Source organism: Dunckerocampus dactyliophorus, chromosome 18 (genome assembly GCF_027744805.1).
Source record: "Dunckerocampus dactyliophorus isolate RoL2022-P2 chromosome 18, RoL_Ddac_1.1, whole genome shotgun sequence".
NCBI classification, from domain to species: Eukaryota; Metazoa; Chordata; class Actinopteri; order Syngnathiformes; family Syngnathidae; genus Dunckerocampus; species Dunckerocampus dactyliophorus.
The window spans coordinates 16,561,858-16,589,142 of record NC_072836.1 but is presented as its reverse complement, the minus strand read 5'-3'; the positions used below and the strand labels follow the sequence as shown (position 1 = coordinate 16,589,142).

Below are 27,285 nucleotides of genomic sequence, written 5' to 3'. Positions count from 1 at the left end.
TTCTAAAAATCAAAAATATCGATACTTCAATCTTTTGAGGTAATGTGTATCATTAACAGGAAAACAGTGGAAACTCAAGTCACTCAATTATTGAGACTTTGTCTAAATGTTATGCAGCTGTTTAAAATAAATGAAAAAAATACTCAGATGCCTTATATTCTTTTATGAGTGATGCTATCATTTGAAATACACAACTTTTTATTTACCAGACATGTTAGGTGTGTTTGGCCAAATTATCGGCATCACTGATACCAGCCTGAATTTTACTCCGTATGCAATCAGAAAAGAATCAGTGGTATCGCACATCACTGTCATGACGCCTAGGGGCCAGAATACTACACATAATTTGCTTTCTTACATTGTTTTTGACAAATATTCCATACTCAACCAAGAAACAGCAGTCATTTATTCATTTGTAGCGGGGGACGACTGTATAAGTCTTCTAATGAAATACGTTTCCTGGATTTGTGATGACTACAACAAAAGTGTTGTGCTGATAACAGTAACGGCATCCCTCAAGGCTCAATAATGAGTCTCGCATTTTTCAGATTAAAAGGCAGTGGGCAGGTCTCGTTCGAGGTGATCCGGTTCCAGTACAATTACAAAAATTAATGGCACAAATACATACATTTTTTAATAATTGCATTTTATTAATTGAAAACAAGAAAAAAACAAAAAAATGCAAATAAAAAAAGCAAAACCAAAACAGTATCATTTAGGTAAGACAAGGCGAGAGAGAGACACTTCAATAAGAAGAGTTCCATGTAGGTGGGGACTAAGGTGAAGGCGAGGTGATGTCAGAGAATGTTGGATGGGACAGGTTAGATTATGTACACCGTTTCTCACTGTAGGACTGGTTGGCCCCATAAAAAGGGATGGCGGGCGGGGGTGTTAGTGCAGGCTCAAAGTTGTGGGTGGGAAACGCTGAAACACCAGAGAGAAAGGCACTATCCAGAGAGAGCGAGAAACCAGCAAACAACAAACTGGACTAAAATGGAGATCGAAATCTTTGACCAAGAAAAAGAAGAAAAAAAAAAAAGTGCTGGACACCACATTTGACAAAAATGAAAAACACCAAAATCTTTTATATCATTTCAACTGATCTCTCAACAACAACAACAAAAAGAATCTCTCAGTTTTTGGAACTGTTAATCTGTGCCAGTTGCTGATTATCCAATCTCAGGTATGACGAGGAGAGCGCCGACTACCTGCACATGAGGCGCAGACTCCGCCCCCCCTCTGTCAATGAATATGGATAACATGACAGCGTGTCTTTTAAAATCCCTTGCACGGTCGTGTGGTTGAGTTCTCCGGCCCTGCTTCCCTCATGGTCATGTCTGTAGACTCAGTCAGCTACATTCGGTGCCCAAGTCAAAATGGCTGCAATAAATACATCGCCTTTGGGGGGGGGAAAAGGTGGATGACCTCATGCAGGGCTTGCATCTTGCATCTCACTTGCTGGTCAACAGGAGCTTCCCGACAGGATTGGATTCTAACTAGACTTCCTCGTATAAAAACAAAAAAACAAAAACAACAACAACAACAACAAACAATTCAATGGGAATTGCCGTCCCCCTTGAATATCACGCCATGTGTATCTGAGCTGGCTCAGATAGAAACTTGAAGGACAATTCGGCACATTCGAGAGCTACCAGGTCTTATCCAGACTAACAAAGGATTCAACATAATTTACAAATGGAAAATAATACAATGTGTGATGGAAGGTAATACAGACAAACACATACAAATATATAATATATATTCTTAAAAAATGGATTCTCTCTATAGTTGATTTATTTATACAGCCAGAGGCCGATGTACAATGCTCATTGGCCAATCATCTTAGACATGGAAACTTGCTGCGTATGGCATCACTTCTCTTCTTTTTTGTACATTTTTAAAAGCATTTCTTTTTTAGATTTTTTTTTCTCCCCCCCCATTAAAAACAGAGGCATTAAAACAACATGCGGCAAAAGGAGAACCAAAAGAAAACACAAGAAGGCAGAATGTTAAGAAGTTAAGGAGAAGACAGAAACTGTGGGAGTTGTAGCGCTTGAATCATTTGGTTATCTTCACGCTTGGTTGCACTATGCTTTTTTTTTTCGTTTCTTTTTTTTTTGATTCCCTCAAGAGGCAGTTTGAATCCTCACTGAGGCATTCACCTCAATGCAAGTTTTAGGTTGATTATGCTCAGCTGCCACCTACCCACAAAGCACCGCCTACGACAGCACTTCCGTCTTATCTCTCTCTCACTTTCGCTTGTTTGCTTTCTTCCTGTCTGCTCCTGTTATTGTGTGATGGCCACGAGGAGGTGGAGGGGCTGGTTGGGGATCAGATGGAGGGGAGGGGGCTGATGAGACCTAGAATGATGATGATGATGGTGGTGGTGGTGTTGCCGTTTACATGGTGGGACTGTTTCACATGTTCCGATTGACAGGCGTGACGTAGTTGCGGGGGAACATGCCCGTTTGGCCGTGGCAACCGCCTTTCCACCAGTTGGGGTCAGAGTTGTCCAGGACTTGGATGAAGTCGCCGCGTCGGAAACCCAGCTCTCCTTCCTCCTGGGGGTCGAAGTCAAAGAGCGCCTGCACGTATGTGGGATGCTGTGCAATGGAAACAAGGAAACGGGAGGCGGGAAGAGGTTAGCAAGAGTGGAACGGGATGGGCAGGCGAAGCAACAGGAAAAACGAAAAAAAAAAAAAAAAGTGGAAGGAAACTCAAACTGGAGCCGCACTGGAGACAGATGTCATTCTTAACTCATTCAATACCAAAAACAGGTATTTATACGTTTTTATAAACCCAAATGCCTGATCGCAAAGACATGTTCATACGTCTTAGGCAACTGCACACAAAAAGATGCCACTTTTACAGCAGTTTTAAGCCATAAACATGGCCATAAGGTGGCAGAAGCGCATTTGATAAGAGCTCGGCATGCATCATTTGCCTGTAAAAACACACTCGACAGCAAGGAGGAGGTGGAAGAGCATGGAGGAGTGTCGTGTGCAGAATGTCGCGCATTGTAGGGAAATTAAAAAAAAAAAACAAATACAGCTTAGTTCCAAATGTGACCATTTTAAATAGTTCATGGTGTTATATTGGTAAATAAATAGTTATTTTGATGTAAAACAACACATTTTGTGTTGTTTACATTGGTATAGTTGTTTAGATATTTGAGCTGTCACAAAAGCGAAACATTTGTGTCAAAGTGAAAGTTATGCTTTAAATGTATATTTTCACAAAAAGCTGTTTTTCCTCCTTTCTTGTTGGGAACGGATATTTTCCTGAAACTCACCTATGTTCGACTGTTGATTACTAAAGAATAGAAAAAGGTTGATTTTTTTTTTCCCTGGTGAAAGACGAGTAATCTTTTGGTAGGTTCCATGTTTATATAGCCAGAGAACACAATATTCTGTGTGCCATGAAAAATCAGTCATAATTGTCTAAAATGGCCGGTACTGAAGAGGTTGTCTTTTGAAAAATGGCTGGGATTGAATGCGCTAATCACGAGGGAACATGAAAACGACTGATAGCAGTGTTTCCCAGTGTGGCCTGCCACAAATACATTTGGACTGCGACACATTATAATGGTACAATCTGCGATGGCATCGTAACTCTGTGTGACGAACTTGGTCTCACAGGAAATTGTCTGCTTGCTTGAGGAAAGACATAGCAAACAGGGCACATGGGAAGAATGTCAAACAGAATGACACAATGACAAAACAAATGACTACCATTCCATCTGGGCAATGGACAAACCACTAAACGCTAACAACAAACACGTAAACATCATTTATTATTTATAAAAGGCGCCCGCAAGGCATACAGGGTAATCCTGAGGCAGCTCCACCGCTACTCATGCGATTCTGAACAACTGACTTGGTCATGCATTATAACGCATTTGTTCATCAATATAGTGAGATACTAGATGTATGTGTGTGTATTTCTACACAGAGTGAAATACTTCCAGAAACCACTTCGTGATTCTGGAATAATCTTGATATGTTGTACTACTTTCAGATTTACTGACATGCACCTGTATTTGAAAGATGTGCAAGCCTTCCTTTCCTTTTACAACAGGTGTGCAGTGTGGATTATGTAGACGCGGCATTGGAGGAACGCCTGCATCGTCTCGGACTGGCAGCCGGGAGGACTTAGCAAGCCCTAGCCGCTTTAGAAGGAGACGGAGGCGGTGCCACAAGAGATGGAAGCATGGTTGTCACAAAAACCTGATGACCAGGCCAATGGCTACACCGTGACTGAGATGTTATCACTCACTAGCGGTGAGTACCTATACATTTTACAACTTAAAATGTGCTTAATAAGTATGTGTGGCATATTATCGGGTTTAGAGAGTCAATATTAGCCATAACCGTTTTTTTTAAATGACAAAAATCCTAAAGACTAATGATGATATTGGAAAACAAGAAGGAAGAGCACCGCAGGAAGTTACCGTGACAGTTGTTACCTGGTGGACCTGCTCGATGTCTCGCAAAAAGATTTGCTGGTTACGGGAGACAGAGGTGGAACGATGGTAATCCACCAGCTCGTTGAGGGAGTTAAACTTCACCACCCATAGGAAATACTTCCCGGCTCCATCACGGAGAACCTTGAAGTGCTGCACATCATTCCCAAACCTAGAAAAGAGGGTTTTGGTAGTAAATTGTACTATACAAGTATACAGAGATACAATCGATCTAATAATAATAATAATAATAATAATAATAATAATAATAATAATAATAATAAATACACGACAGTCGTCCTTCGCTACATCACAGTTCGAACATCGTGCCAAAAATGTATTAATAAATGATAGCAGTTTCGTGGTTGAATACTGCCTATTATTAGTAAAAAATGCATTTTTAAACAAATCATACTTATTCTTGGCCTAAATTAAGCGAGGGATGTCTGTATACATAAAGTTGACGTTGATCAATGGGAAACGACTGGGAAATGAATGATAAGTCATCTGATTATTTGGTATATGAGAATAATGCTACCCAAGGGAGTTATGTCAGAGTGGAGGTTGACATGGACTTCTCACATCTTGCGCTTTAAACTGCAAAAGCTGAAACAGAAGCACCTCTGCTGGTTGCAGCAAAGCGGTGCACTTCATTTCGCCTCAATTGCTTCAAGACACGATCAATCAACAATCAATGTCACACAATCGATTCAGAGGACAAAACAGAATAGTGCGGACAGACCAGTCGAACTTAACCTGCTGTGATATGATGAGTCTTTGGGGAAGGTCAAAATGGAAACAGTTATGAGGAAGTAAGGCAGTTTACTAAGCAAATACTGGAAAAAGAAAAAAAAAACGAGTGAGCCCAGCTCAGCAGAGGGAAGGGATGACTTCTATTCTTCTGAATAAGGAAGTAGCTGTGGCGATGATTCAGACTTACATGGAAACTTGTGAAGCTGATCAACTGTTAGCAGCGTGAATGATGATAGATGGTAAAGTTTAGCTAGAGTGGCAGGAAGCAGTGTGAGCGGGGCTACTCACTTGACAGAGAGGGAGAAGTCGCCCGGTGCACTCTCACTTTCTCTAATGAGGAAGGCGCCATCATGCCTTTGTTTGTTGAGCATCTCCTCTGCTTTGGCTCGAGGGATCTTCCCAAAAAACCACCTGGAGGAGTAGCAAAATGTTTTGACTCACAAACAAGCCCCAAATAGCACATTTTGTATGTATTCTTCCATAGTGCTCCCGGGAAACAATTTTTTTTCATATGTATGCTGCTACATCAGAGCGGCAAAGTGAATAAAAAGGTGAAGGTGGGAAAAATAAAGTTCCTGACCGACCTTTTTAGTTATTAACACTACCAAAGCCAAATAAAATGTCTCATCTTGATAATGCCATGGCCAACGCTTCTGGCGGCACCACAAGGCTGCACAATCACTGATGTGTGATTGAGTATGAGATGAGTGATTCAAGGACGGTATCACCATCCGCCGCCATCTTTTTGGCAGTTATATACTTCCCTCTGACCCAGGCAGCGCACATGCTTACCATAGCACTCAGCATGTTGCATTTTAGCGAGTGGAATTTTGTTATGCACAATTTAATAGTGAATTTAGTACATGGAACATTCATGTCACTATTATTGTGAATAGAACACCTGCATTGTATTGCGAGTGAACAATGACAGGAGGGTTTACACATTTATCTAAGCATATCAATTACAATTGCAGGTGGGTCCGGAACTGAATTCCTGTGAAAAGCGTGGATCTACTCTATGGTGCACTTTGGGACAGAACATTCTGTGTCATCACATTAAGTAACATTTTAGGATTTCCTTTCCAACGTGTACTATATGCTGCCAAAGACAAATAGTTGCACTATTGTACTACCACATATATACATATTAATGGCATAGTTCGGATTTTTTCACATAGAATTGTAAGACTTCCCCGTCAGCAGTGTACTACATCATCAGTGACATCCCCCCCCCCCCCCCCAACACACACACACACACTTTATGCTTTTATGTGCGCATACACTGCGGGCATGTGCCTGTGCACGAGCCGCGAGTAAGTGACAGCTATTAACGCCACTCCCCCAATCTCATTCTGGTTAACTTATAATCGTGAAGAATATAGACATTTTTTGTACAATCACTATTGGTAACATGTGCCAGCTGGTGGTGTGTGCAGGTTAATACAGGTTGGCTGACTTATTGATTCCCCATAACTATGAGGACAGAAAACCCTTGGATTTTGTTATCACATGAGTCCAAATTGAAGTGGGATGAAATCACAGCAACAACAAAGTCCAATACAATTCACCCGCCAGGGAAAAAGGTACATCTCATTGTGCAACAATAAGGTCAATAATTAATTAAGGGCAAAAGGCCTGCAGCATATTACATGTACACCAAGTAAGTCAAGCTTTAGTTACAGTGCACATCACTGGCTGGGAAGACGATTATAGCGGATTGCGGGGGGGGGACCTCAAGCAGCGTGATCTCATTTTGTTTTAATTTTGGTAGCTTTTGCCTTTCCAAGAACAACAACGCTCAATTTGATTGGACTTGGTGTCTCATATTTTGATGTCTCTTAAGAATTTCTCCTGGAATCACCATATACAATCATGGAAAAAATGATTAGACCACCCTTGTTTCTTCAGTTTCTTGTTTATTTTGTTGCCTGATACAACTAAAGGAACCCTTGTTTGGACAAATATAACAATGACAACAAAAATAGCACATAAGCGTTACATTTATATGGCAGTGCAATGCTATAGCTATTCATGTAAGATCTTAAGAGATTTTGGTTACTATCAAGAAAACCATGGACGTTGCTAGACATGGGCTCTTAAATGAAACTCTTATGAGCAATATTTGTTATCATCATTATATTTGTCCAAACAAATGTACCTTTAGTTGTACCAGGCATTAAAATAGATCAATAAACTGAAGAAACAAGGGTGGTCTAATCACTAATACACAATTTCCACCAAACTTTGGAGATGGGTGGCACATGGATCATAATGCCATCGTCATCATATGGTAGTGTAAGACTTTTGCACAGTGCATTACTGTTTGGATGAAACCAAGGTAAAAATGTGCACAGTTTACAGACATGTTTATGATGAAATACTTACGGATGTGCTTTCATCTCTATGTAATTCTTGGGAATGAAGCCGTCTTTTCCATTTAGCTCTGCCTTGTACCAGTTCTGATCGCACTCTTCATTTAATACCTGGTGATGACAAAACAAATACGGAGAATCATTTGTTGGTATTGCTGCATGCCGTGTCAACAATGGAAACAAGTTACATCAAGCAGGACTTTTAAATTGGGCTATTAAGCATCTAACTAAATTTCCGGTGGCTTTGGATGGCGCTTGTTCTGCATACAAGGTAACTGCTAGGCAAATATTTGAAAGCAAACCTCAAGAATATGACAAGCAAATACAATCAAGATTGCAATAAAAAAAACCCTGCATACTAAAAGGTCAAAGTTACAGTATGTGTCCCTTTATAATGACAGTGAGCGGGTGAATTGCGTCTTCTTTCGAAATATTAACTAACAATTTTAAGCCTCCTTCAATCAGTACATTTGCAGTTCACGAGATCCACGTGTCCAGCCTCTATATACTGTATAATAACAGTGAATGATCTTTGATAGATCTCTCTAGAAATCTCTCTACTACAGCAAAAGGACTGACAGAGAGCTTTGTCACATGGTGCAGCACCAACCAAAAAGCTCAATATCTGTAAAACCAATTAGCCTGTGGTGGCCCACTAGAGAAACAAAAGGCCCTCTGTCTTTGACCTTTTGAAAAAGAAATGTCACCAACATCATCATTTTAGACGATTACACGTTTAAGCAGAACTGTGTCATTATTTGGAAATGCTGAGTTATCAAATCCATGGTGCAGTCACAATGGCCATTGTCAGGTCACTCTTTGTGCCAGTCTGAAGGAGTTCACCCAAGGTAGGGGTCTCATTTTGCAGCCCCCGGGCCTTTTGTGGCCCACCGGGACATATTTTGTGGCCCCCACTTGACATCAAGATCAGTGTATGTGAGGCCATAGGCACTTGCTGGGGAGAGGGAAATTACTACTATGGGGAATAATAACTACTATGTTAACTCTTAACACGTAACTTCAGAAACTTTTTACAGAAGAAGTACCGCAAGGCATGCTGGGAGCCGCCATCACTCCCAATACATGATGCAGCCCACCCTCACCCTGACTGTTCCTCCCAGGTAAATTGAATTTGAGACCCCTGACCCAAGGTGTTCTGAGAATATTGTTTATGCAAATCCATTAACATGCTTGACGAGGTCACAGTGGCATGTAACCGCCACTGTGGTGCACTCATTCATCCTTCCGTGATCATGTTCCAAATCTAAACTACCAAACATCTTCAAATAGTGGCCTCTGCTCGAATACACACATAGACCTAATTATTTGCAGAATGCATAGTTTACTCCAGACACGGCCTACTGGTGGCCCACAAGCCAGATACGGCCCTTGTCTTGGATGAATCAGGCCATTTCCAATTTAAAAACTAAGAAAAATTAAAGCTGAAAATGATTGTAATGACGTCCACCGAGGGTGCTAGTATCTGGTATTGCAATGTGAAGCCTGGATTATGCTAAAGCTTTGAGGAGCCAGTGTTTGCACTGCCAGCTAACGCCTACCCCACCAAGTCCTCCTGCGTAGCTTGACTTGAACCTCCAAAAACCCTTTACCCTGGCGACGCGGACCGTAAAAGGCAGTGATTGGTTGTCTTTTAGTACATTTCGTTCAGAGGGCGTACAGCCCACCTCCGCCTGCGACTTTGGATGAACATTTGCAATAAAAGTGAGTGATGTAACAAATTGCTGAGTTCCAGCTACACTCACCATCTCTCTGACATTTTGTGCAATAGTCGACAAGTGTAGTTGCCTCTCTATAAAACACTGCCCTAGCCACAAAGAGACGCTCTGGTGTTTCTGCATGTCAGGTAAAACAAGTCTTGATAGGAGTGAAAAGAAGAAAAGTTGATTGAAAATTGTGATATTGTCTTGACTCGTATCATTCTTGTGTTGGTGGATGGCATTTAAAAACATCTCACTTCATTCAGAAATAGAAAGCAGACCTTTACTTATGGAGGCAGCAGGTGTGACAAAATGTGGGTAAAAAAAACTGTTGCCGCTCACAGTCACACTGCTTAAAAAGGTGTAAATGTTCTATTGTGAGGAAAGAAAGAAGCGGCATAGAAAATGGATGGATGGAAAGACAACGCATGGTCACATGGTTACTTAATCAGCCTTACTGCTGTTAAACTGGAGGTATGGAGTTAATTTACAATGTCATTTTAACAATAAGCTCACTGCTGTGCTACTATATAAATGATTATATGGTCTTACGGCAAATGACGTAAGACCATTTTTTGTATTTTTGTTTTCTGGTGATTTAATCTTTAGTGAGGGATGAGAAATAACTGTATGGATGAGTATATTATGATAATTATAGGGTACTTGGTATAATGAAAAGCAGCGCTGTTGGTGTCCAGCTTGTGGAGAGTTTGTAATGGTGCATGTGGTTTGTAAACCAACCTATGGGCTATAGAGAAACATACTGAGAGCCCGACAAAAGGAGCAGCAGGGGTTAGATCGCGAGGGCCTTTTGTGAAACCGTGCTGCTGAAAAAAACAAAACTAAACATGTGCTTTCTTTCAGCAAATTTATTGAGTATAAATTTTGCTGCGGTATTTTTTGATAGTTCAAGTATATTTCTTTGTAACTTTCAAAAACATTTTCTTCTTATTTTTGCACGTTTGAGGCTACACGCCACACACTGGGAAACAGTAACTTTCTCTTCCTAATTTTTCCGGCCCTTGGACACCATCCTCCGACACTCAATTATTCGAAACAACAAGCTTCAAATTAAATGAACTAAGAAAATAATCGGTAGTTTCTGGCCTAATAGTGTTTACTTAAATGGCATCAGTGCAGAAAAATACCACTCCATCATACGTCATCGGGCTGATTGAATAAACTACCCTGAACTTTGAATTGCAATGGAAACACACACCAAACAGGGCAAAGGAACTTTTTAGTTCCAGGAACTATAGTTAACAGGAACAAAAAGTTCCTGAACTTTTGGTTAAGTCGACTGTCATCTCTGGTCCTTTGACAGTCCCTGCCCCGTCTTGCCCACTCTTGTAAAAACTGATAATTTCCCCCTCACCCAGCCATGACAGCTGCCCCATTGGCTGAGAGAATTGCGAGCGGCCCGGGTGTTTTTGCTCCAACGAGCCTGCAGAATGCCAGCTGTCACCAGCCTTTCCCAGCTGCTGACCCTTCATGAGACCAGCCTAACCGGTTGAGATGGCAGTGATTGGTAGAAGGGATAGGTTAAATTTGGTAAGGTTTATTTTAAGACACAATGCACACATTACAACATATCAGTATTAACAATTATTTACAAATTATTGACACGCTTTTTCTTCTGTTACATCTACTTGAATAAGGCCTACATGTGCTGATAGAGTCCACATTGATCATTAACAAGACAAATTTGAGGCTCTATAACATGCCGGCGTCAGTTATGAACATACGATGTGTGACTTGCTTGATCTACACTATGTACACAAAAGGAATCAGGGTCACTGCACAGTGTACCTGCCCAGAGGCTGTTTTAGCAATGTTGGACTGGTAGGAGAAGCGTACGAAGACAGACGATGGAAGAACAGAAAACATTATAGAACAACGTTACCCACCTAAAATGAGATGCTAGCAATCATAACAACAACAACAACAACATCTGGAGTATGAATACAATTTTTACATATTTTTTCTAAAGTGTTGTCAGTGTCAAGTCAAAAAAATGTGTCATCTTCTCCAGCCACATTCAAACCTACTTCCTGGCAAGCATCTATGGAGCAGCAGTGACAAAGCATTTCTTTGTCAAAATACAGTGCTGATAAATTGACACTAAAAAGTGTCATTCAAAGTGGCTACTTTCTCTCTGTGTGTACATGACAGAAAAGTTGTTCCACTTTTCTGACACTTGTGCAAACAGCGGCATTGTTTTTGCCATTGCTGCACTGGAGCTCAGGTGTTCAAGATTCAAAAGTCTTCAACATGTTTGTCTAATATTCTTCCACTCCACTCCAGGTGGTGGCAGTAAGGGGTATGTACGTACTGTAAGTAACTTTCCAAATCTGCACCTTTATCCTGGTCTCCACCAATATTTGATGGTCTTTTTTGCCACTCGACAAAAAAGCTGTGTGTACATGACAGAAAAGTTGTTCCACTTTTCTGACACTTGTGCAAACAGCGGCATTGTTTTTGCCATTGCTGCACTGGAGCTCAGGTGTTCAAGATTCAAAAGTCTTCAACATGTTTGTCTAATATTCTTCCACTCCACTCCAGGTGGTGGCAGTAAGGGGTATGTATGTACTGTAAGTAACTTTCCAAATCTGCACCTTTATCCTGGTCTCCACCAATATTTGATGGTCTTTTTTGCCACTCGACAAAAAAGCTGTGTTGAATTTTTAAAATGTAATGTAATGTACTATAAGTCACTTTTTTCATAGTTTAGTCCTGCGACTTACAGTCAGGTGCAACTTACAGTATATATCAAAAATCTAATCATTTAACATGTGGCTGCTTTTAACTTTGAGTGGGGTGGTGGTTGGTTATTTGGTTATTATGCAATGACAAATGAGCCCTGGCCCGAGCTGTACTTTGGGCACCCCTACACCACTACTTTTGTGGCTCTTGGTCGGGGTTGTGCTTGTGGCGTCGGCTTCATGAACAAACCACAACTCTTATTTGGCTTGTTGGCTCAGTGTAGAAGGAGAGCAATGCAGATTGAGGAAAGAGGGCTGGTCAAAGTGCTAACGAGATCAAAGATTTTTTGGAGGTGCACATCTATGGAGTTATATTTGTGCTTTAACTTTGTGGTCGCAGAGCCCTATTAACATGCAATAATTACTGTTGTGTGTGCAGGCACATTGTGACATGCGCTCTGTCCCTCTCTTGCGCAACCTTTTTGCTTGCGCCGGCAGGGCAAGTCGGTGTACGAGGCAAGCCAGTGTACGTCCAGCTGGGTTTTGAGGATTAGGCTCCTTACTGGGGCTTGTGGGTTCTTGCCTGGATAGCGGCGAGGCGTTAGTATCAACATTGCCCCCTCCCTCTGGCTTTGTCTTCTCTCTCTTGTGAATTTAATGTTGTTAGGAGTGGTGCCATGACAGTCTGAAAGAAAAAGAAAGCTCGCTCTGATGATAGTAGGTTGATCATAAATAACGGTAAATGAGACTTATAGTCCATTGCGTTTTTTTTACTCAGGACCATTTTTTTGACCGATGCAACTTATAGTCCGGAAAATACGGATAACAGCACAGAGACGATTCTTTATCTGATCATAACAACCCATATTAAAAGTGGCAATCCTACGAACAGAAAGCACTATACACAATGTGAACAGCTACTGAATAGCACTCATGTGCAATGACACATTGGTTAGGCGGTTATGTTGACGTTAACTGAGCAGTACGTCACTGTTTTGTTTTTGGTTCAGTCTGGTTCCAATCACATAAAACCCACTGTAATTGGTTGGATTATTAATTGGCTTAGAGGTCTAACTGGTGTCTCCAGAACTGACCGGCAAAAGCAGAACTAAATATCTGCTTGGCAGGCAGTATTCATACCATACAGAAAATGGGACACCACAGCAATGTCTAGGACTGACCTGTCTCTGTTCCAAAGCACATCATTGGATGATTTGCATCTCCCCCTCCTTTAGCTGATTTTTTTTGTCTTTTTAATCTGATTGAGCCACAATAGATATAAGTTTCTATTTGAGAGGCTAAGGTCCATACCAGGGATAATCTCCTCCACAGCTGCCACTGCATACCCCCTCTCTCATATTAGATTATTATAGCACTTCCATCTACAAAAGCAGTAGATCACTTGTGTTATTCAAGAACTGTCACTGATGAATAGAAGTGCTTTCACCTTGTCTTCCCACTTGTCGATAACAATGTGGGGAAAATGAACACAAGACAAAATGACTTTTCTCATGACATTTTGCAGCTCACTGAAGCCAACCAAGCAACTCATATTCTTTGATCAAACTTTAAATGTCTGCTGTTTATTAGAATTTAACAATACTGGCAACATATAATTGTAGAGACACTATTAACATCAGAACAAAGCAATAATCATTTTGGGGGCTTTGATTTGAGTTAGACACAATAAAACCACAGCCATAAGGAGATTAAATTAAAATCTTTCATCACGTTTTATTCTACAGTTAGAACAGATTGTAATAAAAGGTCTTGGGAGACAGAAGAAACATTCTCAAACAGTGTACAAAATAAACACTAACAGCAGATGAAGGCGAGAGCGAGGTGAGGGAGATGGACAGCGGACACATGGTAAAGAAGACGCTAAATACACTACGTCTGGCACAGTCCGCAAGGGATTGAAATAAATCAAGAGCACGGATTACTCTGGAGTGTGAGATAATCTGAGCGTGAGACAGCTCAGTCATTAGAGAAAGACAGATTTTGCTTCACTGGAGGCTCTCAGAGTTAGAAGGCAACTTCTTCTATTTTCACAGCAGACGCCACACAGGCTTACAAAAAACACTGCTTATTAAAATCAGACCACATGGAAATGTCAGTTACAATATGGCGTTTTGCATATGTTGGTTTGGAATGAGAAGAGGTAGTGACTCAAAGCCAAAAGAGAAATGAACTGCATCAAAAACTCACTTTATTATTATTATTATTATTATTATATAATAAAATATTTATATTTATTATTTTATTCAAAAAATAATATACAGTTCCAATTCCAACAGTTTTTGCATGTTTATGTTGTTTTGTTGCATTCTGTTTCGGCGAGCGGCGACACGTCGAAGACGCCATTGTTGTGTGCGTGTGCCAACTTTCTCCCACACTGCACAGACCGACTACTATACTGTATCTTTCCTGTTTTTCTTTTTCATAAGGTTCGATGACGTTATTGAGTGCTTGTGTATATTAAATATGCACAAAAATATGCACAAAAAATAAATATGCACAAAAATGTGCATATTTGTTTGGTGTACGACCTCAAGTTAATTCTTGCTAGCACACTGCCTGTTACCACACACATCAAACAGCAACTTTATAATCCTCTCTGAAAAACAAACTCCAGACTCGTACCAGTGGATGGTGGGTCTGCATTCATTTTGTGCTTTTAATTTGATGATGTTCTGTCTTCGTTTTACACAATTCATAATAAATCAGATAAATTGCAATAATGTATGAAGATATGTATGTACATACAATGTACAAAGACTGTAAACTAAAAATGTGGTCATTATTTTATACTCAACTCCCAAAAAGGAGTACAGTGAACGTGACAATGATGTGGACTTCATTGTGACTGTAATAGATGCAAGTGGGCTGATGACTTGCTGAAAGAGAGTAAGTGCACTGATCTGCAGATTACCCAAAATAATATTCAAAAGGACAAAAATATGTTGTGTGATTCCCTTTGTTGCATTTTGGTTTTGACTATTTAGAGGTGTTCAGAAACCTCCACTTAAAAACAGTGGAAAGCTGTTGAGTTGTTACTTAAAGCGCCTCTGGAATTGATGTGCTGTAATTAGTGTGAAAAGCCAGATAAACAAGGCTTCAGTATTTAGGAAAAATGTGAAAGAAAAAAAAAAGCCAAGCAAATGACTATGACCTCTTTTACTCCCAGCAGGGAAGCTGTAGACTCTTATCTGAAAAGACCATAGGGAGGTCATGAGCTCACTGTCTCAGACTGAGGTTGATTACAGTGCCTTCACTAAATGAAAGCATTTAATAAAGAATAACTCTTGAGGTCAGGACCACATGGGAAGCATCCCTTACAGAGCAGACATCCTACAGATCAATCATATCACAAATCGCACCTCTAGTGCCAGCGCAGTGTCATCACTGTTGACAGTCCTTCAACTATTCTGCACGACTGAAGTTAAAGATGAACACAGTAGAACCTCTAAGTTCTCTAATATGCCTCCATTTGTAATCTAGTTTTCCCCCTAAGAAATATTGGAATTGAAAATCTGTTCCAGAGTCAAATTGTAACCATACACCTTTATTAACTGCAAGTTCCCTTTTAGCGTTTAACAAAAAACCAAGGAAAAATGGAGTTCATTGTTTGGATGGTTACTGGAGGTGAACTCTAACAATATATGCTCACTCGATCTATGGAGATTTTCTATGCCTCTGGGTTTTTGCGCCTTCAGGGCACATTTTTCCTCAAATTGATTTGTCATATTGTGAAAGGGCATTCATATTTCCAGGTTCCACTACAGGTATATACTGTAATAGGAAACATCCATGTACTGGTTTGTATTCTAATACAGAATCTTACTTTTATCAGGTGTCTTCAAATGATATAATACATCATTACTAGCTACTCGTTCATAAGGGCTTATCAGAAAAATGTATATCGTGTATACATTGGCTAAATAGTGTGCGATTTCTGACCTATGTTTCAACTCAGGCTTTGTAGCGTGGGATCCACAACTAAGTAGGGAGTTAAAAGTCACGAGTGAGAATGATGGTGTTCTTGTTTTAAATACAGATGTCTCTTTTTGGCACACATCAGCAGGAAGTGATGTGGAGATGAGGAGGAGTCCTAATTACAGCTCTCTGACTCAGCACTAAGTCGAATAGAGGAAGAGCAGAAAGAAAAGGGGCGGAGGGTGCCAGTGGAGAAGAGTGTCTGAAAAATGATCAACGACAAAGAAATGAGGAAAAGAGCGAGAGAGGAGAGAGAGAGGACCAGTTTAAAGAATCAGACTCCTTGTGATCCGCTTAGGAAAACTGCTCAAGGGTACAAAAACTGTGTAAAACGAGGGCATCTCTTTTGCAGAGCAGTCAAACAAGCCACTGTATGTTCCTTTCTGCTGCGAGTACTGTCATGCATTTGTGCTTGCTCTCTTTCTAAAAGTCGTTCTGCGGTACCCAAATCAATCCTCTCTAAGAGAAACTTTTTTTTTTTTTAATTCCCTCACTGCGCAGCTTTTTAGTACCAACAGAACCACATCTAAAATCCACGAGTGGTACTATTTAAATATCATCTTTCTTCAGAAGAAAAGAAGCAGTGAGAGAACAAACAAATGCCAACATCAATAAACCACATAAATCATTCATATGAAATGTTGTCCTTTCCGAATAATCAATGTTATTTTGTCTGTAGTGGTTTTGGCAAGTAAAACACTCATGAGTTTGATTTGTGTGAGAGCTAGTCCGTTTTTTTTTGTAATACCAGTGATTATATTTTACATGGAGCACACTAGGTGCCATATAAAAAAAATCCCAAATGATATACAAATCGTTGTACACTATTCCTTCGTATTGTTACGTGAAATTAAGTGCCCAAATAAAGCGCCCTATGTGTTGCTGACTCACTCGTCATTTTGTATTGAGTGCGACTGTTAAATAACCCGCCATGGAGTGGGTGAGAAACACTGTTGAATTCCAGCTCACCAGGATGTACGGGAAGTCTGCATCAACAATAAGTTGCACCCATTTATCATTTATAATTATTTTTGCATTGTTTTGTGCATCTAAAACAATAATTATTCTCTATAAAATGTATTTTTTTGATTCATTGGATTTACATTATTTCCTATGGGGAAAATTATTTATATTAAATATTGCATCACCAAATTAAAAGGTAAATGACATCTCCATCTAAACATGGATGCACAACAGCTCTTAAAAACTCCACCAATGTGAAGGGAAAACACTGGGCTTACAGCTGAATGATTGCCTGTGACTGCCACTCCTGAACATACTTTACTGCGCCATCAAGGTGAGTAAAGGATAGATGAGGAGGGGATATAAATCCAAGCTGGCAGGGTTCAGCTTCCAAGTCGCAGCAGGTGTGCTGACATATTAAACCTTGGCCAATTGAGTGGCTATTGGGCCTGAGAGGCTACTTGGAGTTTCGGCTACGTAAATCAGACTGCCAGGCCTGCAGCTATATGTTGACTTGCAGCAGATGTTGCAAATACAAGGAAGTACAAACTGGCACAAAAGGGAAAACGACAGAGATAGTTCATGCAAACACACTTTCCTTCATCGCTATACTCAGGCAATATTTGTACTTTCCACATGCTTTGACACAGGCACTTGGAACAGCAGCACGATGGCAGCGTTGCATGAGATAAAAGCAGAAAATGCCCATGGACATCAATTTTCATTTTTCACATTTGGCTCTAATTATCTTCAAAATAAACCATACGCCACAGCTTTATCAGCAAGCACGGCATAACTGAGAGAAACTCGGTCATTCTGTACTTTACACCAAACAACCACCTAGATGAAAGGGTCACACTGTAATTACTATGGAAGTGAGGTACAAGTCGTCACACTGCGCAAAAGAATATATGAAACCCGAGAAGTACAGTAGGAAGACTGTCCGTATGCAGAGTAGCCTCCCTATGACCCAAAAAGGCAACTTTGAACGCTTGTTTCAGTGATAATCCAGTATATTGACTTCTCATTCAATAAAGTCTACCCTCCCCCTACCCGTAACAAGCATACCGAAGACGCTGTGTTAGCAACTCTACAAAAGGGTATTACAAAACTGGAATGGGATGATCCAATAGTTTACGACCCCAAACTGCTCGGCTAAACGGTACATACTGTGTGTAATTGAGGTTTTGGCAGATTCAATAGTCTTCAGTGAGTCAATTGCGAGTTTACAGCCCTGGCAGCAATGGCGTTTGCACCGAGGTAGAGCAAATCATGTATATGGAGAAAAGGGAGGCATCCTAAAGTACAGTCAGGGAACCTCACGATTCTTAAAGTATTCCATCCAATTTAAGAATGAATGATTGAGTTCATATGCAAATACATCCTGAACTTTTAATGTATATTTTTTTCCTTCCATCTATAGCAACATCCTAAAATTCTTAGGCAGTGTAACTCTTGGTGAGGACGAGATGTACTGCACGATGAGCAAGTCAGGGATTTATTGACCACTCTGCTCTCCATTTATAGCTGCACGAGCAGCCAAGAAATCCACAGATACCCGGAGCTGATGGTTATAGTAAAAAGCATGGATAGGATTTTTTTTCTTTCCAACTGTCTTTTGAACTTCTTGTTTAGGTGTCATAAGTCTACGCTTATTATTTTTCATCGACTCAATAGATTTGAACGGCTCAAACAGGCGTACAAGCTCCTTTCTACTCTACGACAACAATGATGGGGTTTTACACAGAAAATGTAATTAGCTAGGCCAAACTGTAACAAAACAAACCAAAAAACCGTAAATATAAAACCGTAAATGGCAGAATTTAAAAGGGATTTGGGTTTAAGCTGAGAGCACATGACTTCTTCAGTTTCACACCAACGTATGTATTGCTCTGAATCATCAGTGCAACTGTGTGCTACATGCAAAGTGTTGCTGGAGTTTGCTGTGGAGGTGCAGGAAATTGCAGGGGGGTTGGATGACAAACAGGATGCGAGAAAAACTACGCTGTGGTATTTTATACTAATCGTGTGCACACACATAATATATATGTGTGAATGTTGGGTAAGACAGACATTTGGCTTAGAGGTTGGGAAGGATTGGGGGATGCAGACCAAGAGCCAGTTCCAAATCATCCATAAAAGAAAAGTAGGGGGCTAGATGATGTCATTGTCTAATTTGCATAATTGGGCATGACGCATATGCATGTAATTGTAATGGACGCTGTAGTAGAGAGGAATAATGTAGGAGAGACAACGAGTAAAAAAACATAAAAGCAAAGCAAATATGTTTAAAACTACAAATAAACAGGGATGAGTATCGATACTCTGTACCATCACGGCACTGGTGCTGATGCAAATGGTAGTAGACCGAACGTGATTGAATCACCTCCTCTGTAGTGCGCCACCGTGGCACTTGCGGTGAACTCATGTCGGAGATTCAGGGGAAAGTTCTCACACCCCTTCCCTTCAAGTGAGGTCCTGGTTTGTCTTCCTTTCAAGGGCTGTGTACACCTTTTCCTTAACCTTACAGAAAACAGGGACACCGCTTCACCAGACGTAAACCCGCAAAACCAAGGGCTAAGGGGTACAATTGGGATTGGCCCTAAATTTTTGTGTACTAACCATCTAGCAAATGGCATGAAAGCTAGAAAGCTTTCAGAGGGATTTTGTATAAACTGAAAAACATTTAGGTCGATTGGTGTAAGATCACTGAAATGTGGATGAGCCTCCATGTAAGTTCGTATAAAAAAGGTTTTAACATGAAACACCTCAATGCTGCAGTGTTAGCTGTTTGTATGTAGATAGGGGACACAAACTCAGCAACGTTGTTGACACTGTGCTCAAGGATCTGTTGACAGGAGACAATTCTGCCAGCAAGAAAGGCTGTTAATCTTAATTTATTTAAGGAGGAAATGAGAACAACCGCTTGGGGCAGTGGCCAGACTCTAGACTGCTTCGCCTCAAAGCCTGCGGATGCCAAAACACTAAGGACAGCAGTAGATGTAACATTCAGAAAAATGAAGCATCGTTATATTCTAAATCTATTGAATCATAACTGTATTTTTTTTTTTTTAATTCACAAGCATTCTGTCTTCTAAACAGACGTTGGTATTAAGAAGAGCCTGTCATATACAAGCATGGGTAGTTTGCTTCGTGAGTCATGAGAAGGCAAATGATGGAAGTAAATGTTGCAGAATGACTCAAGGCTGTAAATTAGAGGGGAGCCTGGTCCTGATGGCCAGCTGTGTGAGACACAGTGACGCAGTGATTGCTTGCTAGAGGCAAGTTGTGGAACCTGATTACTAAATATCCTAGTGACATTGTACAATGTGGTCCTTTCTTGATGTTAGAAATGACCACACAAAAGATCTATCTGATCTTTGTTGGAGTTAACTTCACTATCTGTTAACTACAGAGGTCAAAATACGGGTGGACGGTGGATAAAACTGATTGGAATGCTGATCTTTAGGATACTTACCACCTAGCATCAAATTCTATTGATAAGTATGCCTTAAATGTTACTATTATTGCTTTGAATTAATAAATACATGATGTGGTGTGACATTAAGCCTAAACTCAAGATGACAACAAAATGAATATAAATATGTGATCAAACATATAAACATATGATGTTTTCTCACAATTCCCAATGAATGATAGCTGTACAGCTACAATCTCCCAGAGACACTCAAAACCGAGTGAAGCAGAGGATGTTAAAATAAGCAAGGCCAATACTCTCATGAGAGAGACCTTTTGTCCTTAGAGCAGAGCTGTTTAGCATTAGCATCAGCAGATGGCCTGGTTTGACTACATTTACTTTGGCATTACTGAGAAGCAATTACTTCAACTGGTCGCCAAATTTGGGTACCAGCGAGAACGTCCGAGAAAACCAGGGCATATACACAAATTAAGCTTGCACGATTCCAAGTGGCTTTTTGCATGCCAACAGTTTTCAAGTCTTGTTTTTTGCGGTCTACAGCTCTAACCTGGCTGGTCCGTTCCTGCACACGCCCGGGGCTTGAAACGGATTGGGAGTTAGCAGTGCTCGCCGATGAGCTAAAGGCCCAAGTTGTCAACTTGAAAGTCCGGCGCAGTCAAGGGAGCGGGGTTTACTCGCACAGCCATTCCTGCTGGCATCACCCCCCTAAACCCCACTCTCATCCGGGTCATGGCACCAGTGTAACCCGACTGGTCTGCCCCTGCACATGCCTGGCCGGGGCTTAAACCAGGGTCTGCAGATTGAAAGCTGAGCAGCGCTAGCAGACGAGTAAAAGCCGAAGCTGTCAACTCGTTGCCCGGCGCAGCTCTTTAAGCCGTCACTCCGTCATCCCTGATGGCATCCGTTCCACATGCGGAAAGAAGAGACAGTTCCCAACCAAGGGTGTTGCTGTGTGAAAGTTTATAGACATCTCCTTGATTTTTTTGACAGTCTGGAACTAGCTTGTGGTTTAAGAAAAACGTAGCTATGAGAAGTTGAGCTCCTTGTTGCACCTTAAAACCGCCATGCGTCAGTGGATGAGACATTGAAAAAAAGAGAAAAAACATTCAGCCTTAAGTATGGAGGCATTAAGAAGGGGTGGAATCAAGCGGAAGAGGGGAAACAGCATAAATAAGATGAAAGGGGTGGGGGGGTGGGCTGGGGGAATTCAATCCAACAGAGGGAAGAACATCGTGCCTGCTTCAAAAAAGCGATGAGTCCTATGGGGAAAGCGGCCAACAAATGATTCAGATGAATTGTGGACGGTGCCAGAGGCAGCATTTATGCAGTCTATTTTAGATTCATATTCTCTCTAGAAATAACCTGAAAAGAAATTCTGGGGCTGTAAAGACTGAGATTGAGTATGCTACTTTTACCTTTAAAAAACCAAAAATTATATCAGGCAGTGTAATATTTAGGGATGCTATGTTAAACCTAATCACCACAGCACAAAAAAAATGTGTAAATGATTTATAACAGAAATCATTTTTCCATTCATTTTGTGGCAGTGGCTCACTATGTAATAAAAAATAACCACTACAATACACAATGCTAGTTTTAATACAGTGGAACCCTGAAAAATAAAGGTTCACAATTTAATTAAGGTCTAAAAACGGAATAAGACAGCCACTACTTTTTTGCGCTGCAATTAATCAATGAATTCATAAATTATTCATAACTATATTGTTATGCCATGAATCGTTTTTGATTTAAAAATGTAAATATCCTCTGATTCAGCCTCTCAAATGTGAATCTTTTTTTTTTTTTTCCATTTCCTTAGTCATCTATGACAGCACACCTACTGTATTATCTTTGTGTTTAAGGCAAAACAAGACATTCACACAAAAGCTTTGACTTTGGAAAACAGTGATGGACACTGTTGCCTCTTTTCTGATGTGTTGTGTACCAAACCACTAGTCGCTTGTGTTTGTTTCATATTGATTTAGCCGATTAATCAATTAATTGAAACAATAAGATTCAGATTAATGGACTAAGGAAATACTTGTTAGTTGCAGCCCTAGCGCATACATGTGGGTATTTATGATGTGATGATAAGCCAAAGAGGAAGATGGTAAAGATGAAGACCGAAGATTCTTTTTAGGGTACTTTCATACGAATGACAACGTACATGGAGGTGTTTTGATATTTTGAGGGGAACATACCCCAGAGGAAGGACATAAAGATAAACGCAGTAATGGCATTCTACAATATAGTGATTGCTGCCCCCCCCAGCCCCATTGTCACCCTGATCTGAAGAGAGATTATGATGATAGTGTTTAAATCCAAAGAACACCACTGTAGGAAATTGCAGCATGCATCTTGGCCATCTCACCAAGGCTGCCGACAGACATGTTGAGGCAACAAGAAAGCATGACGCCTGAAATTCTATTTCACACTGAACAAAGGGCAAAACTACCTGAATTGCAGCAGGACTGTTACATTTGAAAGCTCCTAAGGTCGTACAATTCAGGAACCACACAGGATAACTGCCATCACACATCCTGAGTGGGACTTGCAGAATCTCAAGACCACAGTATACCTCACTAACGCTCAGTTAGTGAGGTATAAAATACCCCCCCCCCCCAGAGAAGCACTAGCCTCAACAAGAATGTGTGACGAGTGAGATATAGATGAGTTTACATGAATTAAGCAAAACCGCATTCAAAGCACTCGGACTCCAGCATGTTTACTGTACAGGGCCACTGAATATTGCAGAACCATTTCTGCTGGAGATTATGACAAGACGGTGAAGTCCAGAAAATGGTCTCCATTCCTCATGTTAGCTGCTAGCCGCAAGCTCTCTGCCCACAAAATGGCTAATTGCTATGCTTGTTGTCACACTCACTAGGCATGAAATGGTGTGAACCTTTCATATGATTATTGTGACGTAACTTATCAGTTATCAGTAGCAGTGTTTGTCATATATTCGCTTATTTGTGGTGGGCTGCCACAAATAGATTTGGAGCTACCTGCTCGTCCTTGCTCAGAAACACATTATAATGGGACTGCCTGTGAATGTAGCCTGTCGTTACAGCCAGGGATGTCCCGATCGCATATAGAGCAGATATCAGCAAAAAAAAAAAAAAAAAAACATCAGATTTTATCAGCATGCATTTCAAATCTTCAATATTGGCACTCGGATACAAGCAGTCGATTCCAGAATGCGCCCCACCGTGTCTATCCAGCAGGGACCGGATAGAGCCCATGTGATCACAGCAACCGTGTTTGCTAGCATGCTCACAAAGTAGCAAGAAGCAGGAATTATGTCAGCCACGTGGCAGTAAAAAGACGTTGCATCCGAGTGCATGCTGAAGTTCCCCGTGGCGGCACAGAACTGGGAAGTCATACGACCAACCTCATCGCAAACACGAAGCGGCATCACAGCAAAAGGTCATTAGCTTTAACAGCGTAAGAAAAATGATTAAAAATGAAGTGTTCAGGGTGCATCTGCACCGTCTATTACGCGCTCATCGTTGGGTTGTTTTGACATAAAACCAAGCAGGATTAAAGTGGTTAACTTATTTCTACACTTGCATGACTGTAAAAATGGTAGAACGCTGCCTGTGTAGTTAATAAAGGTTTAATGACGGCATCAGCTTGATCCTGGAGAAGTATTTCCAGGAAAGGTTGTTTTCAGATCCAAACAAATTCTGGACCTTATTCGTATTCCCTTTTTGCATGTCTCATAAAGTAATAAGAGATCATCATGCTGATGACACTTATCAAACTCAGCTTACATAACGGAATGATCCCAAGAGGAACTCCAACCACAGCAGAAGTGCATTTCGTAATTATGGGTTCTACAGGCAAGACATTCTCTCAAATGTGAACAAAAACTGGTTTCACTTACCTTGAGGATTTCTCCACGCTTAAAGCTCAGCTCATCATCAGCAGTTGCTTTGAAATCGTATTTGGCAATGGCCTCCATGGTTTGCGTGCCAGTCAACGTCTTGGCTCTAGTTGCGATTGGGGGGGACTGAATAAAAAATAAAAACACCGCTTATCCCGGCTTCTGAGGCCAGATGCTGTTCTCCGAGTCTCTCCTCCCGTCTGTGACCCGTTGCTTTAGGGCTTTGACCTTACATAAAGGTCGCAGCGAGGTTCCTGTAAGAGGGTGAGAGAAGAAGCTGACTAAGAGAAAATGATACAAACTGCACAGGTTTGTGAGAAAGGTCGACAGCCGCCTAAAAGTAGCTGTGGGCGGGAAGTCCTCGAGGCTGACAAGACTTTTTAAATCATAAAACCCTGTTTCCCCATACAGTCATTTATTTGTGGCGGCCCACCACTCATAAATTTGAGCCACCAAGAATGCATTCGAGCTACATGTTCATCAAACACAAGCGGCCACGAAGGGCAAAATGTAAGACACACATTCGTTGTTTGATGCTAAACCTGATTGGACGTTAACAGATGCATTCAGTGAGGCAGATTCAAAGGGAAAATATGCCGTCTTGCTGGAAATGGCATAATAACGATCACGCTAGTTGGATACTTTTAATGGGGACACATTTTATTCAACACATTCACTGAAAATAAAGTATTTTCAAGTCATCGGACTAAAGTCCAAGTCGAGTGGCAAGTCTTTGATGATAATGTCAAGTCGAATCCAAGTCGTGTGACTCAAATCAGCAAACCAGAAGTAAAAAAAACAAACAAAAAAACCCCCCAAGAACCTCTCCCAAAGCTAATTTGTGTGACTCTATATTACGTCCTGTAAAGGTGACTATAGGGGTGTTATTTTATGTCTAGAGGCCTTTAATAATGTTAAAAACGGAATTTAGAAGGTTGTAAACAGGTTTGCTATGCTCCAACTACGGAAATATTAAATATGTTTTTTCCCCCTAAATTAATGAATAAATGCATAAAAATGAGTAAATGAAATAAAATACAAATATAAATGAAGAAGAAGCATCCAACATGCAGTACTCTACACTCGTCACTAGGTGTCAGTAAATGGTAACTGGTCTTTCACTTGTATAGCACTTTTCCACCTCCGCTAAAACTCAACTCTGAACTCCAGACGTCACTTCTTCCCCACACGTCTGGATAATACGAGTGTAAAGGTGACTATAGGGGTGTTATTTCATGTTTAGCGGGCTCGAATTTATGTTGAAACCCATATTTAGAAGGCTGTAAACAGGTTTTCTATGCTTTAACCACGGAATGTCACCTATCACGGTGGGGTCTGGAACCAATGAACCGCAATAAACGAGGAATGACTGTATATTTTTATTTGAAACTTCTATTTATTGGAGAATTTACCTGCCAGCAAATTGCAGTTGCATTGTCTCGCCTCATTTTGAAAGTCATTCAAAACATACTGTCCCAAACCGTGGCCCCGGTACCGAGATATGCATTGGACCATGAGCTTGCCGTACTGTTACACCCCTACTAACAACTAACAACACGCACGTGTCTTCAAATAGATGTATCATGTTTTTTTAGCCATATTATGCAAGTTATTGGACACTGTAGGATTGTCGTCCTGTGGGAAACACTGAAACTCATCATCACAATTACCCCCATATTTTACTGCAAATGTTGCTCTGACATCAAAGAAAATGGTGCGGTCCAGACATTCCGGACTTTGTTGCTCAACTGCTGATTTTTTTTTTTTTTAAGTGAATGACTGGGAAAAAAAAGTTAACTGTTTATGCATTTATAGCAAATGTTTGCGAGAACCGCTGCCAACGACTACAAACAGATTTACTGCTAACCCACCTGTGCAGACCGGAGATTACGCAGAGCTGTCGGTGATACATTAGCTTAACCTGCACTTGCTAAACGGATAACGTTGCGTTATCTCGTTAACTTGTTTACTAATATGCCGCCGTACAATCTAACACAACCTTTCGTCGCCGTGAGGGCATTAAATCTTACATGAAAGTCCCGGCAACAACAAATAAAAATGTTGCTTTATTTACAGAACACGTCCCGGCGAGACGTTACAACGGAAGATGTGAGGACACTTCTAGGAAAGTCCTCCTTGTGACATCTAAATATAGGACACTATTCAATGATGAATTTAAATGATCGTCAGACAGGCGATCAATAAATCATTCGATCACTGTCAAACAATGTAACACAAGACGGGGCTGGCGTTTAAGATGCACAGGCTGCGAGAATCCCCGATAAACTTGCTGTGTTTTCTTACTCTGAGGATGTACATATAGACAACAAGTTAAATAGTATGTTGAGCGTCATCAAGTGGTGCTTTCAAGAGACTTATTCCGTTAGCCCCCACAAGACTGCGCCCTGTCTACTACAATGCTAGGGCTAGCATGCTGGCTAACGGTCGGGTAACAATAACTGCGATATAAAGTGGTTATCAAACTCACTTCCACTGATATATTATTACAGGTTTAAGAGGTGGCGACATTAGTCGACACGGGAAAAAAACAGGTTTAGAGATGTTAATGAACGACGGGAGCCTTGCCGATAGCTTCGCGTTGGCAAATATGACAAGGGGAGAAAACACCTTTTTTTCGTAGCGCAAGCTGTTGTTGCTAGCGTAGCTCCGCTAGCTAGCTCCACTCAACTTGACTAGCCTGCGTCGGGAAAGGAAACAGCGGGGCAACTTTCAGGTTCAAAAATGGAACGCTTAAGTCCAACTCACCACTTGAGATATTCCGTGTCGACGTTACCACCGTAACAAATAAATCCCTGCCGAGTTGTTATCCGCGTCTCGCTGTCTGTTTGTTGGTACAAAGCAGCCGATGTTTGTCATGTATCGCTTCCAGCCCGTCCTCGGAGCCTGACTGTAGCTGTTAGCATAAGCTTAGCGACGTTTATTTCCGCTTCCCTCTACAGAGATGGGACGGTCAAACCCGTGCTGTGGGGA

The 27,285-nt window shown here is 40.9% G+C and overlaps 1 protein-coding gene across 2 annotated transcripts; it reads right to left on the bottom strand.

The window, feature by feature from the left end:
* Positions 1-873: 873 nt before the first annotated feature.
* grb2b (growth factor receptor-bound protein 2b) lies at positions 874-27,285 on the bottom strand. 2 transcript variants are annotated; one of them, XM_054759916.1, is made up of 6 exons: positions 27,061-27,285; positions 24,295-24,548; positions 7,601-7,698; positions 5,504-5,626; positions 4,451-4,634; positions 874-2,603 (listed from the first exon to the last, which is right to left on the bottom strand). In XM_054759916.1, exons 2-6 carry the CDS (start codon positions 24,370-24,372, stop codon positions 2,418-2,420), a joined length of 669 nt encoding a protein of 222 aa, XP_054615891.1. In that variant the 5' UTR covers positions 24,373-24,548; positions 27,061-27,285; the 3' UTR covers positions 874-2,417. The 2 variants fall into 2 exon arrangements, with proteins under 2 accessions (XP_054615891.1, XP_054615892.1); XM_054759917.1 differs by having other exon boundaries at positions 4,466-4,634; positions 27,061-27,283.